The 13,600-nt window shown below is 43.6% G+C and overlaps 1 protein-coding gene across 1 annotated transcript in view; it reads right to left on the bottom strand.

Annotated features, from left to right (window-relative positions):
- LOC120037537 (protein TANC2-like) overlaps positions 1-13,600 on the bottom strand; it is a 134,695-nt gene that overhangs the window by 56,703 nt on the left and 64,392 nt on the right. The window contains exon 3 of the mRNA XM_038983572.1: positions 11,627-11,723. Within this exon, the coding sequence (XP_038839500.1) occupies positions 11,627-11,690 (64 nt within the window). The 5' untranslated portion in view covers positions 11,691-11,723. The remainder of the gene's footprint in view (positions 1-11,626; positions 11,724-13,600) is intronic.

Here is a 13,600-nt window from a genome sequence, read left to right as displayed (position 1 = left end):
GTAACGCGCGTGTGTGTAATGTTTGTGTGTGTAATGTTTGTGTGTGTAATGTTTGTGTGTGTAACGTGTGTGTGTGTAACACGTATGTGTGTGTAACGCGTATGTGTGTAACGCATACGTGTGTGTAATGCATATGTGTGTGTAACGTGTGTGTGTGTGTAACATGAGTAACGCGTATGTGTGCTCTGCCTTTATCTGCAGGAGCCCTGTGCTGCTAGGGAGGGAAGGAAACGGCTACTTCGCATCATTATGCTGCCTGTGCCTGCGACTCGCCAGAGAGAGAAATCATACATGCAGCGCACATAACTCTGTGTGAGAGAGGCTCCATGTTCTCCACACCCCAGCCTCTTCCCCGCCCATAACCTGTCACACCAGAGAGAGAGGGGGAGCAGGCGCATAATGGGCTGGAGAGAGAAAGCCAGCGTAGTACATGAGGCAGAATCAGAAACCGAGAGAGAAGAATTTCATAGCATAGAATCACATCGAAAAGATCAGAACTGGCAGTCATCCTGATTGACATCCAGTGGGCAGTGCTAGACTAGCTAGCTAGTACTCAGAGGTGTGTGCATCACAGAGCAGCTAAAGAACAGTCATCCCAGCAGTAAACATGTACTTCTCTGAACCCGACCACAACTACCTGTACCTTCTCTATGGCCCCTAGACTCCCCCCCCACCCCTAGATGCCACCCTCCTATGTAAGTACCTTAGCCAGGTAAAGCTTGAGTCAGTCTCACCTTAGTTAGTAGAAAAAGGCTGCGTCCCCAGCTAGTAAAATCCTGTACCATGGTAAACTACTTGAAGGACGTGGCATAGAGATATGGCAATGGAGGCACACAAATTATGAGGAATAAAAAAGGAGAGGGAAGAGGAGGAGAGGAGTAAGAGAGAGAGAGATGGAGAGCTGTAGACAGAGAGTGAGCTCTGCAGTGTTGAAAGCAAGTGCCAGGTATTGGCGCACGCGCAGGAACACATACAAGGACAGACACACAGGAACAGGCAGGCGAGCGGACTCGCCCTCCTCCTCCTCTCTCCATCTCCCACTCGATAGCGGCAAGTTGGCTCTCTCTCCCTCTTCCCCTCTCCCAGACACAGAAAACTCGGAAGCTCTAAAAGGCACACTGACTGCAATGTCCTCCTTGAACAACCACATAAAAGCATCACACTCACAAAACACACAGAAATCCTAATAATTGTATAGACAATAGTACAGACACATACTTGATCCATGCATCCTTATGTAAGCCCACTCCGATACATAGATTGACCCACCCACACAGGCATAATCAAGTAAACATGATTATTCACAAAACAACTCGTCACATCAGAGGGAACGGTGTTTGTGAACACAACCTTCAATCCAAGTGAGGGCACATTCAGAATAGCCGTGAATAGGAATTAGAGGTCGACCGATTAATCGGCATGGCAGATTAATTAGGGCCGATTTCAAGTTTTCGTAACAATTGGTAATCGCCATTTTTGGACGCCGATTACATTGCATTCCACGAGGAAACTGTGTGGCAGGCTGACCACCTGCTACGCGAGTGCAGCAAGGAGCCAAGGTAAGTTGCTAGCTAGCATTAAACTTAAATTTAAAAAAAAACAATCAATCTTCACATAATCACTAGTTAACTACACATGGTTGATGATATTACTAGGTTAACTAGCTTGTCCTGCGTTGCATATAATCAATGCGGTGCCTGTTAATTTATCATCGAATCACAGCCTACTTTGCCAAAAGGGGGATGATTTAAGCGCATTCGCGAAAAATGCACAACCGTTGCACAAATGTACCTAACCATAAACATCAATGCCCTTCTTAAAATCAATACACAGAAGTATATATTTTTAAACCTGCAAATTTAGTTAAAAGAAACTCATGTTAGCAGGCAATATTAACTAGAGAAATTGTGTCACTTCTCTTGCGTTCATTTCATGCAGAGTCAGGGTATATGCAATAGTTTGGGCCGCCTGGCTCGTTGCGAACTCATTTGCCAGAATTTTACATAATTATGACATAACATTGAAGGTTGTGCAATGTAACAGCAATATTCAGACTTAGGGTTGCCGTCCGTTTGATATAATACGGAACGGTTCCGTATTTAAATGAAATAAACGTTTTTGTTTTCGAAATGATAATTTCTGGATTTTACCACATTATTGACCAACGGCTCGTATTTCTGTGTTTATTATATAATTAAGTCTATGATTTGATAGAGCAGTCTGAGCGGTGGAAGGCGGCAGCAGGGTCGTAAGCATTCATTCAAACTTTACTGCGTTTTCCAGCAGCTCTTAGCAATGCTTGCTTCACAGCGCTGTTTATGACTCAAGCCTATCAACTCCTGAGATTAGGCTGGCAATAAAGTGCCTATTAGAACATCCAATAGTCAAAGGTATATGAAATACAAAAATGGTATATCGAGAAATAGTCGACGTGTCATAATTCCTATAATAACTACAACCTAAAACTTCTTAACTGGGAATATTGAACCACCAGCTTTCATATGTTCTGAGCAAGGAACTTAAACGTTAGCTTTTTTACATGGCACAAATTGCACTTTTACTTTCTTCTCCAACACTGTTTTTGCATTATTTAAACCAAATTGAACATGTTTCATTATTTATTTGAGACTAAATAGATTTTATTTATGTATTATATTAAGTTAAAATAAAAGTGTTCATTGTTCATTCAGTATTGTTGTAATTGTCATTACTACAAATATATATATGAAAAAATATATATAATTTAAAAAAAACAACAACGGACGATTAATCGGTATCGGCTTTATTTGGTACTCCAATAATCGGTATCGCCGTTGAAACATCCTAATCGGTCGACTTCTAATAGGAATACAGTTCTACTGAACTAGGGAGTGGTAGTAGGTTAAAAAAACATATTTCCGGGTATTCAGAGGTGTTGAGATGAAATGCTATTTTAAAATGTGAAGCCTTTCCTTCCTCTCCAGCTTGCTCTTCCTCTGAACTAGAGGTTGTTTCTGTACAGGCACAATGGTGATGAACACACACACACAGAGTATGTCTGCTGTGAACCTTATACATTGAATGCAAGTATAAATGACAGTTCCCTAGCTTAAAAAGTTTGCGTGTGTGTGTGTGTGTGTGTGTGTGTGTGTGTGTGTGTGTGTGTGTGCGTGTGCGTGATAACATGTGTTTTAGCATGTGTATGTGCACAAAGTGAATATGGATTGCATACGTATCCATCCGTAAACTCCAAGAAGAGTTCCATCCGATGATCTGAGGTGACACTTTCCCAAAGGGCTGAATTCCAAAGAGGACAGGTTCACACACACAAGCGGATGGTGGAGCTTTGTAGTGCTGTAAACAACCCTATAAATCTGCAATGCATCAACACCACACCAAAACTGAGACGCTACTTGTGGAGTCTGGCCATGCGTAACCTACTGAAAACTATAGGCATTCTACCAGACCACAATATTACAATGGTAGGTAGTTGGCATCAGAGTCAATAGTACAACAGCAAAGTAAACTGCCAAGCAAAAGGACTCAATCCTCCTAATCCTCTGATCCTAGATCTGTGGTTAAGGGCAACTTCTACCTTTACCAATAGAGAAGGGGAATAACACTTTTACAACAGCAGCTTGTCTGGTCTTTATCTACTGAATCATCTACTATACAAGTTTGAATCACTTACACATAAATCATGGAGACAGATCTGAATCATCTACTACACAAGTGTGAATCACCTATGCATGAATCATGGAGACAGATCAGAAAAACACAAATCTACAGGGGTACCATTTGGTCAATTTTTGTGAGGGTTTACAACCCCTTTGCTACTGGCTGGGTGTGAGGAGGTTAGGGTTGGCGACATTGATAAACCAGTGAGCTAAGCGAGACTGGGCAAGATCGTCTGCAGCCTCGGAGCCACGTGACACTGTGTAAAGCCTCGGCTGGGGAAAGGAAGGAAAGATGAGGTCTCTAATGACTGTATCAGTCGCATGGAGGGCTGGGTGTAACATCAGTCACACAATGGGCCTCCTGGTGCAGAGTTCCATGCCAGAGTCTAGTGGCTGTTACTACTGAACTGTAGTACTAAGTCCTCCCATTTTATGTAGCTGGCACTGACTCTCATGAAACCCATTCTTTTACAATATAGTTTCTCTCTGTTGTAGACTGACTGCAGTGAGCAGTGCACTCCTATGTCCTCTCCTGTAGCTTGCTCATTTGGGGATTTGAGTGAGCTATGTGCAATGATGACCTGCCAAGTTACATAAGGTGATCCCTGTGTTGAAGCAACACCTGGTGTTTGAGAAGCATTCAGCTCCTATAATCCCCACACTCCTCTACGTTTTCACTCATCATTCCAAGGGATCTAAAGGTTCTACACACAAAGGTGGAAGGAAGGGTACCCCAGAGAGAGACTGATGTGATGGATGGGAGAAGAGGAAGGGTAGTGAGGTTGTCTTACAGCTGAGCCCCTCTGTAGTGTTGCAGGCAGCGCCTGAGCCGCACAGTAGCCCCCATCTTCCTGGCCTCGCTCCAGGGATGCTTTCTCTCCACAGGCAGCGGGGACTCTGGGGGGGGGGGGGGGGGATTATGGCTGGGGAGGTAGAGTGGGAGGTAGGAGGGATAGAGGAATGTAGGTGGGGGCCAGCCGTTCCGCCAGATGAACAGAACCCGTCTGGATGCACCCAGGACCTGGGCAGTGGGCCAGAGCCTGTCAGCGGGCATGGGCAGGGAGACAGAGAACCATGGAGATATGCAGATCAGGGAGGTGGAGAGAGGGAGAAGGGGAAGTGGAAGGAGGAGTGTGGACTGATAAGAGTGAGTGCTGAGGTAGATAAACGCATTAGGGCCAGAGATTTGGCAGAGCAAATAAATAAAATAAACTGTCCCATAGTCTTACTACTCTACTACTCTGGTGGGCAAACATGAGGACACTGAATTACAAAAATCAACTCCACTAGCACAATCATTTAGAGGAGGATACGTCTTTGGATAAAAAATAATGCGTTTGATTCAGACAATGTTAACATGGTGCACCTCCTCAATAACAGAAACAATTAGTAGAGCTGCATGTCTTGGTTGTAAATCATACCTGACAAGCTGCCGGCTTCAGCACCATCACTCCCACAAGTGCTATTTAAAGAGGTAAACTAAATTCTGCGGAAAATAACCTCATCGCCAAACAGGAAGTAATGAATGAACATGGTGGGGATGATGGGAGGGGACAGCCTGCCTAGTAACTAAGGCCCACAGCTGCAGTGAAAATCTCTAATTTTGTCGATGTGCACAGCTTCCTTACATAACGCGTGGCTCTGCGCCTGATTGGTCTCGGTTGCATGAGCCTCTAAATTTGATTGGATTTCATTGACGCTAATGACAAAAAAAAGCTTGCAATTAGCAGGCGGTGCTGGGACAGGCACAACGGTCTTGGCTGGCAATGACAGTCACCAGAGCCATTGAGCGGCGTTAGCCAGCAAACTCAGATTGCTGCAGCTGACACACACATCCCATGGTCCCTTTCCATCATCCGCTTTCAAGGCTGCATTCATACAAGCTGCTTAGCCATAGCACACCGCATGTCCCAGTGCTGTAGTCGTATGCTGCATTTTTGGAGAGGAATCAGCATCCACCAGAATGTGTATATACAGTTGAAGTCGGAAGTTTACATACACTTAGGTTGGAGTCATGAAAACTCGTTTTTCAAAAACTACACAAATTTCTTGTTAACAAACTACAGTTTTGGCAAGTCGGTTAGGAGATCTACTTTGTGCATGACACAAGTCATTTTTCCAACAATTATTTAACTTATAATTCACTGTATCACAATTCCAGTGGGTCAGAAGTTTACATACACTAAGTTGACTGTGCCTTTAAACTGCTTGGAAAATTACAGAAAATTATGTCATGGCTTTAGAAGATTCTGATAGGCTAATTGACATCATTTGAGTCAAATGGAGGTGTACCTGTGGATGTATTTCAAGGCATACCTTCAAACTCAGTGCCTCTTTGCTTGACATCATGGTAAAATCAAAAGAATTCAGCCAAGACCTCAGAAAAACAATTGTAGACCTCCACAAGTCTGGTTCATCCTTGGGAGCAATGTTCAAACGCCTGAAGGTACCACGTTCATCTGTACAAACAATAGTATGCAAGTATAAACACCATGGACCCACACAGCCATCATACCGCTCAGGAAGGAGACTCGTTCTGTCTCCTAGAGATGAACGTATTTTGGTGCGAAATGTGCAAATCAATCCCAGAAAAACAGCAAAGGACCTTGTGAAGACGCTGGAGGAAACAGGTACAAAGGTATCTATATCCACAGTAAAACGAGTCATATATTGACATAACCTGAAAGGCCGCTCAGCAAGGAAGAAGCCACTGCTCCAAAACCGCCATAAAAAAGCCAGACTACAGTTTGCAACTGCACATGGGGACAAAGATCATACTTTTTTGAGAAATGTCCTCTGGTCTGATGAAACAAAAAATAGAACTGTTTGGCCACAATGACCATCGTTATATTTGGAGGAAAAAGGGGGAGGCTTGCAAGCCGAAGAACACCATCCCAACTGTGAAGCATGGGGGTGGCAGCATCATGTTGTGGGGGTGCTTTGCTGCAGGAGGGACTGGTGCACTTCACAAAATAGATGGCTTCATGAGGATGGAAAATTATGTGGATATATTGAAGCAACATCCCAAGACATCAGTCAGGAAGTTAAAGCTTGGACGCACAATGGGTCTTCCAAATGGACAATGACCCCAAGTACTTCCAAAGTTGTGGCAAAATGGCTTAAGGACAACAAAGTCAAGGTATTGGAGTGGCCATCGCAAAGCCCTGACCTCAATCCTATAGAACATTTGTGGGCAGAACTGAAAAAGCGTGTGCGAGCAAGGAGGCCTACAAACCTGACTCAGTTACACCAGCTCGGTCAGGAGGAATGGGCCAAAATTCACCCAACTTATTGTGGGAAGCTTGTGGAAGGCTACCCGAAACGTTTGACCCAAGTTAAACAATTTAAAGGCAATGCTAACTAATTGAGTGTATGTAAACTTCTGACCCACTGGGAATGTGATGAAGGAAATAAAAGCTGAAATAGATCATTCTCTCTATTATTCTGACATTTGACATTCTTAATATACAGTGGTGATCCTAACTGACATAAGACAGAGCATTTTTACTAGGATTAAATGTCAGGAATTGGGAAAACTGAGTTTAAATGTATTTGGCTAAGGTGTATGTAAACTTCCCACTTCAACTGTAGTGGTATATACTGGGTGACCGAACCTCATCTGAAGGGGTAGGTGAGGTGAGACAGTTATTGTCTGATTCTTAACTTGAACACTGAGCTCTACAGCAGTGTAGAAATAGCCATTGAATACAGAACTGCCTTGGCTTGTTCCAGGAAACCCTGCGGATCTGCCTTACAATCTACACGTGTTATGACATGTTCTAAATGTTTACCGCAGTCTGTGCAGGGTTGGGAGATTACGTTTTTTCCCTCGCTCTGCACACAATATCGCACAGTGTTGCAGTTGGCTGTCGCTAACATCAGCTTTGATTGTTATCCAAGAGGTTGAGGAATCTGGAGGCAAGTAACCATCAATCCCAAGGTGACATCATGTGTTTTCCAGTGTCGCGAGATCGTTCATGTTGACTTGGCAAGTTGCTGGTGGCTTGGATTTAATTTAAGCCAAACATATGCTGAGGATATCGAAAGGTTGCTGGATCGAATCACCAAGCAGACAATGTAAAAATCTGTCTTTCTGCCCCTGAGCGAGGCCGTTAACCCACTGTTCCCCGGCCGCCGATGACGTGGATGTCGATTAAGGTAGCCCCCCGCACCTCTCTGATTCAGAGGGGTTGGGTTAAATGCAGAAGACATATCAGTTGAATGCATTCAGTTGTACAACTGACTAGGTATCCCCCTTTCCCTTTCATTTGCGTACAGGTTGAGGGACAAACAATATGTCTTTGAAACTAACAAAATAACAAGGACATGGGAAGAGAGAATGCTAGTCATAAATGGTTTGCCAGAACTAGTGGGGGGTCTTTTATATAAATAACAAGAGAAAAGCAGCAACTGCATCCCAGGGAAATGTGAAACAGACCATCCTTGGAGAAAAAAAAGACTGCTTTACCAAGACCAACTGTTGTGGTAGTTTGGTGTCACGTTAGATTCTGTGTCACATAACAATCTTGTATTCTAAATGCTCTTCGATGTTGGCAGCAGTACAGCATTCTGGTCAACATCTGGCTATGATTGAGCCCCTAACATCTCAAGAGGGAAAATGAGTAGACAGGAGTGCACCTCATCAACGCCAGGCTTGGTACAGAGCCCAAACACCTCTGGCTCTGTGTCCCCCCCCACCTCATCGCCCCCTGCCTGCTACCCTCTGCCAGCCCACGACAAAACCACAATGGCCCATCTCCCACAGTGCATTACCTTCTTCTGTTTGAATTGGAATCCGTGATCTCTCTCTATTTCAACAGTATTCCAAAAGTACTTTCTGCCTCAAGAGTAAGGCCAATGAGTTCATTTTCAGGCCCTTCAACATGAGACTTCTGTGGTACACAGTCATAGTATCTTGTGACCCCTAATAACCTTGTATTACCCTAATTATCCCTCTATGGCCTTTCATAACTATCTGTGGTCTGACAAGACAAGTAACTGAGGAAATCCAAAATGGCTTTCCGGTAAAACAGATACCACAGGCTTTTAGCGCAATTACCATAACTACCCCGGATAAAGGGAGAGGTTATGAAACATGAAAACCATTGCTTCAGATTTAGAGCCTGGACTACACTTGCCGCTCTGAATGGACTCGCCTGTTTGCTGAATCACGTTTCTCATTCTGTTTGGATGGAACGGAGGAGCTCTGAACACACTGGGGTGGCACTGCTCCGAGGGTAAACATAGCGTAGAGCCGGACACTTTCCTCTCAGCGCTGGCTTTAGGAAGAAAAACATATACACCCGACGAGTAGTGGCCAAGATCTACCACACCTCCCCACTGAGGTGCAGAACACAGTCATGACTGAGGCTGCACGTTGCCACGATGACAGCCGTTGCTATTAGCAACTTTAACAACTTACAGGGACATGGAATTAAACGTGAGGTACTATCGCTGGCTGGACCCCTGCCTTGAAAACCTTTCTGGCCCTTTAAATGGTGGCTATTAGCGACCTTTCAGCTCAATTGAAATGACAAAGTGTCAAGAGTGGACAGTGTGGGCTTGTGTGGAACAGAGGGTCTTTTGACACTGTGGCATGGTTTAAAACACTTTGTTACTGTGTGTTTGGTTGGCTCAGGTTCTCTCAGGTCATTTTTTATGAGCCTACAGAGCCTACTGCTACATTGTAGCAGAAATGTACACCAGTGAATCTCGAGTCTTGAGGAAAAGCAACGCAGTTGATGATAAAATAGTTCAAAAGTCCAATGGTGGTACAACTTTACTTCGTCAAGCCATTGACAGTACTGTCCAACCTAGAGCACAATGTAACACATTTTACAAGTGATGCCTTTTAAGCATTCTAGTACAGTTAAATAGTTAACACACACATACATGGACACAGCGGTCTAAGGCACTGCATCTCAGTGCAAGAGGTGTCACTAAAGTCCCTGGTTCGAATCCAGGCTGTATCACTTCCGGCCGTGATTGGGAGTAACATAGTGCAGCGCACAATTGGCCCAGCGTCGTCCGGGGTAGGCCGTCATTGTAAATAAACATTTGTTCTTAACTGACTTGCCTAGTTAAATAAAGGTTACACACACACACACACACACACACCACACTAACCCAAAATGTAATTTGTTGGCATTTGCGTGTCCCCATTACCAGTAAGTCATAATCAAAATCTATTTATTTCACTTACTTGCTGTGCTGTTTCGTTGTTAATTTGTTCCGTCGTTTCACTCTCAACCAGGATTTCATCATACATGTCAAGCAGTGAAGTTTCAGCTCTGTCTGTCCGTGGCCTCTCTTCCTCGGTGCGCACTGTCACCGTGTCCGTTTCCATCTTGTCCAGCTGTGTATGTAACATTTCACGTAAACCCTGTTTCTTGTCTGCATCGAAGTAGCGGTCCCTGTACATAGCATTGAGCATGGTGGCGACACAGTAAAGAGAGAATGCCACCGAATCGCTGGTTCACAGCCTGTGTCGGAAGTTTTGTTGAGAAGGCGTTTTAATGCCACGACAGAGGGTATTTCTTGAGTCAATTGTTTGAATGGAGCTAGCGTGTTCATGTTTCCAAGTTTCAAACATGTTATCAAATGCCATTGAAATGGCAGCAGCGGTATGACAAACAGCACAATCATGAGCAGGCAATACGTCTTTCCTCAGTAGGAAATCCTCGTGGACCCACTGTGCTGTCAGACTCATAATGATCATGGGGCTGACATCGCTGTTCCAAATGTCAGTCGCGAAGCTAATAGCAGTGACGCTATTACGGTGTAATTTCGGTAGGGCAACATCTGAAAAATAGCGCACTTGGTAGTGTGTACCGGTGCTCGACCAGTCGGCGAAAGCCAACATTATCCACGACAGAGAATGGTTGATTGTCAAGGGCAATGAATTCCATTACCTTGGCATTAATGGATTTCGCCTTTGAGTTGTCTCGCTGAAATGTTCTTACTCTTTCAAATGACTGCTCACATTGTTGACTGCTCGATCCACACAGCAGACATTGTGGGCTAGGTTAGGAATGCTGTGTTGCACGTGTAGTACAACATTTTACGTGGCGCCATCACGTCCTGTACCTATGTTATATAGGTATGCACGTCAGCTTTGACATCGGCTTTGCACAGACGTTAAACTAGACATCGGGCCGAAAGCGATGTTGGCATCTTTAGCTAATATCGTCCGATTCCGATATGTTCACCGATATATCGTGCATCCCTAATTTTCACGTTGCTAACATTTTGAGCCTGTAGGAACTACTGTAATGAAACTGCAAAACTATATTCACCATGCTGCAAAACGTGTCCTTGGTCAGACAAGGGCAGTAATAGAAACGTGTAACTTACATTCATATAAAGTTTCTTCAAGTTAAAAGGAACTAATGATGGGAAACAACCCGTCTCCAGTTTCATGGGGACTGAAACCCTTTGTGAATGACCTCAAATCTTCGTTTCCGGGAGATGAGTAACTTGAGTAAGAGAAGAGAGTGTTTGGGGTGTACTGTATAGCTGACTCTGCACCAATTTTTAGAGATGTGAACCTAACCAGCTGCATCCCAAAGACGTACCTTACCAAGCTTGACAAGTCTCTACTGATCGTGTGGCACGTTCCACTCAAAGTCCCTGGAGAGAGTGCCTTGGCTGTGTAGTCACAGGTATCTCGCTCTGAACCCAGCAGCAGCGCAATGCCTCCTGTACCGCGAGTCACGTTTTATCAGCGTAAAAAAAGCTAGGCAGATGCCAACTTGTGAAAGGAAGCAAGTATAAGTGCTTAGATTAATGACTTGGTTCATAGTGGCAAAGAGAGACATCACTGGTAGATCTCAGTGACTTCTATAGCAGGTGATAACCACAGTAAGTCATATGTTGTATTATTGAAGCACATAGTTAAACTGTGGGTGAGCAAGCTTTACACACATACAGACAGACACACCACATACACAACACTGGTCAGACTGACTTACCACTGTTGCGATTTTTGCGGTTGGTCTTGCCGCCAAGCAGCATCTTCAAGCTGTTCCTGAACATGACTGCACCGGTCTGCAGCGGCTATAGAGAAATCTGCAGAAGAAAAAGGGAGTGTTTTTAATGTAGGCTATATTTACTGATGTTGGTTATTATTTGTTGTCAGCAGTATTCACTTGGCATCTAAAGCTGGGACCGAGAGACTGAAAAATAGCTTCTATCTCAAGGCCATCAGACTGTTAAACAGCCACCACTAACACAGAGGCGCTGCTGCCTACATACAGACTTGAAATCATTGGCCACTTTAATAAATGGATCACTAGTAACTTTAATAATGTTTACATATCTTGCATTACTCATCTCATATGTATATACTGTATTTTATACCATCTATTGCATCTTGCCTATGCTGCTCAGTCATTGCTCATCCATATATTTATATGTATACATTCTTATTCCATTCCGTTACTTAGATTTGTGTGTATTAGGTAGTTGTGGAATTGTTTGATTACTTGTTAGATATTATTTTATTTTTTTTCACCTTTATTTAACCAGGTAGGCTAGTTGAGAACAAGTTCTCATTTGCAACTGCGACCTGGCCAAGATAAAGCATAGCAGTGTGAACAGACAACAACACAGAGTTACACATGGAGTAAACAATAAACAAGTCAATAACAAAAGTGTGCAAAAGGCATGAGGTAGGCAATAAATCGAATAATTACAATTTAGCAGATTAACACTGGAGTGATAAATCATCAGATGATCATGTGCAAGTAGAGATACTGGTGTGCAAAAGAGCAGAAAAGTAAATAAATAAAAGCAGTATGGGGGTGAGGTAGGTAAATTGGGTGGGCTATATACCGATGGACTATGTACAGCTGCAGCGATCGGTTAGCTGCTCAGATAGCAGATGTTTAAAGTTGTTGAGGGAGATAAAAGTCTCCAACTTCAGAGATTTTTGCAATTCGTTCCAGTCGCAGGCAGCAGAGAACTGGAAGGAAAGGCGGCCAAATGAGGTTTTGGCTTTAGGGATGATCAGTGAGATACACCTGCTGGAGCGCGTGCTACGGGTGGGTGTAGCCATCGTGACCAGTGAACTGAGATATGGCGGCACTTTACCAAGCATAGCCTTGTAGATGACCTGCTCTGTCGGAACTAGAAGCACAAGCATTTCACTACACTCGCAATAACATCTGCTAACCATGTGTATGTGACTAATAACATTTGATTTGATTTAAATTGCAAGTGGTGGGATAGTGCAAGGAGCAGATGAGCTAAAGATATTGCAAATTCCAGAAAGATCACCACAGAACAGCACAGAAGGTAATTGTAGTATTCTGTCACCTAGTAAATGGTTTTAGAGAATTCGGGTACTTAACAACAGCAATCTCACAGGTAAATTATTCATCCTCTTAAACATACTAATGACATATTCGTAGTCTCTGAGGAAAAGGTGAATATAACATTAGCAGCCTGGTAGGGGGATCTTGTTCCTTCCTGTGTGTTATAACTCTTCATTCATGAGATTTGTCATGCTTCACTGATTTACTTGAGGAATATTTTAGTACCTACGTCAAACAACGTTCACACCCATACGACTGATAATTACTGGTGTGTGTGAACGTATAGGTGTAAGTTTGCTCAACAGGCTTTGAAATCATGTTCCTTTGTAATGTGCAAAGTAGTATCAGTGCATATGTATGTATGTTTGAGCTTCGTTTTAGCTTGCATCCGGGTGCTTTTGTGTGAGTATATAATATACAGTCCCGTGTAGCTCAGTTGGTAGAGCATGGCGCTTGCAACGCCAGGGTTGTGGGTTCGATTCCCACGGGGGGCCAGTACAAAAAAGTATGAATGTATGTACTTGTAAGTCGCTCTGGATAAGAGCGTCTGCTAAATGACTTAAATGTAATGTAAATGTAAATGAAAGACCAAGAGAGAGAAAAGGAAAGAGAGAAAAAGATTGTGTCCGC

This window comes from Salvelinus namaycush, chromosome 3 (assembly GCF_016432855.1).
Source record: "Salvelinus namaycush isolate Seneca chromosome 3, SaNama_1.0, whole genome shotgun sequence".
In the NCBI taxonomy this organism is placed as follows: domain Eukaryota; kingdom Metazoa; phylum Chordata; class Actinopteri; order Salmoniformes; family Salmonidae; genus Salvelinus; species Salvelinus namaycush.
Note: the sequence above shows the minus strand (reverse complement) of the source record. Positions and strands in the feature narration are given on the sequence as shown.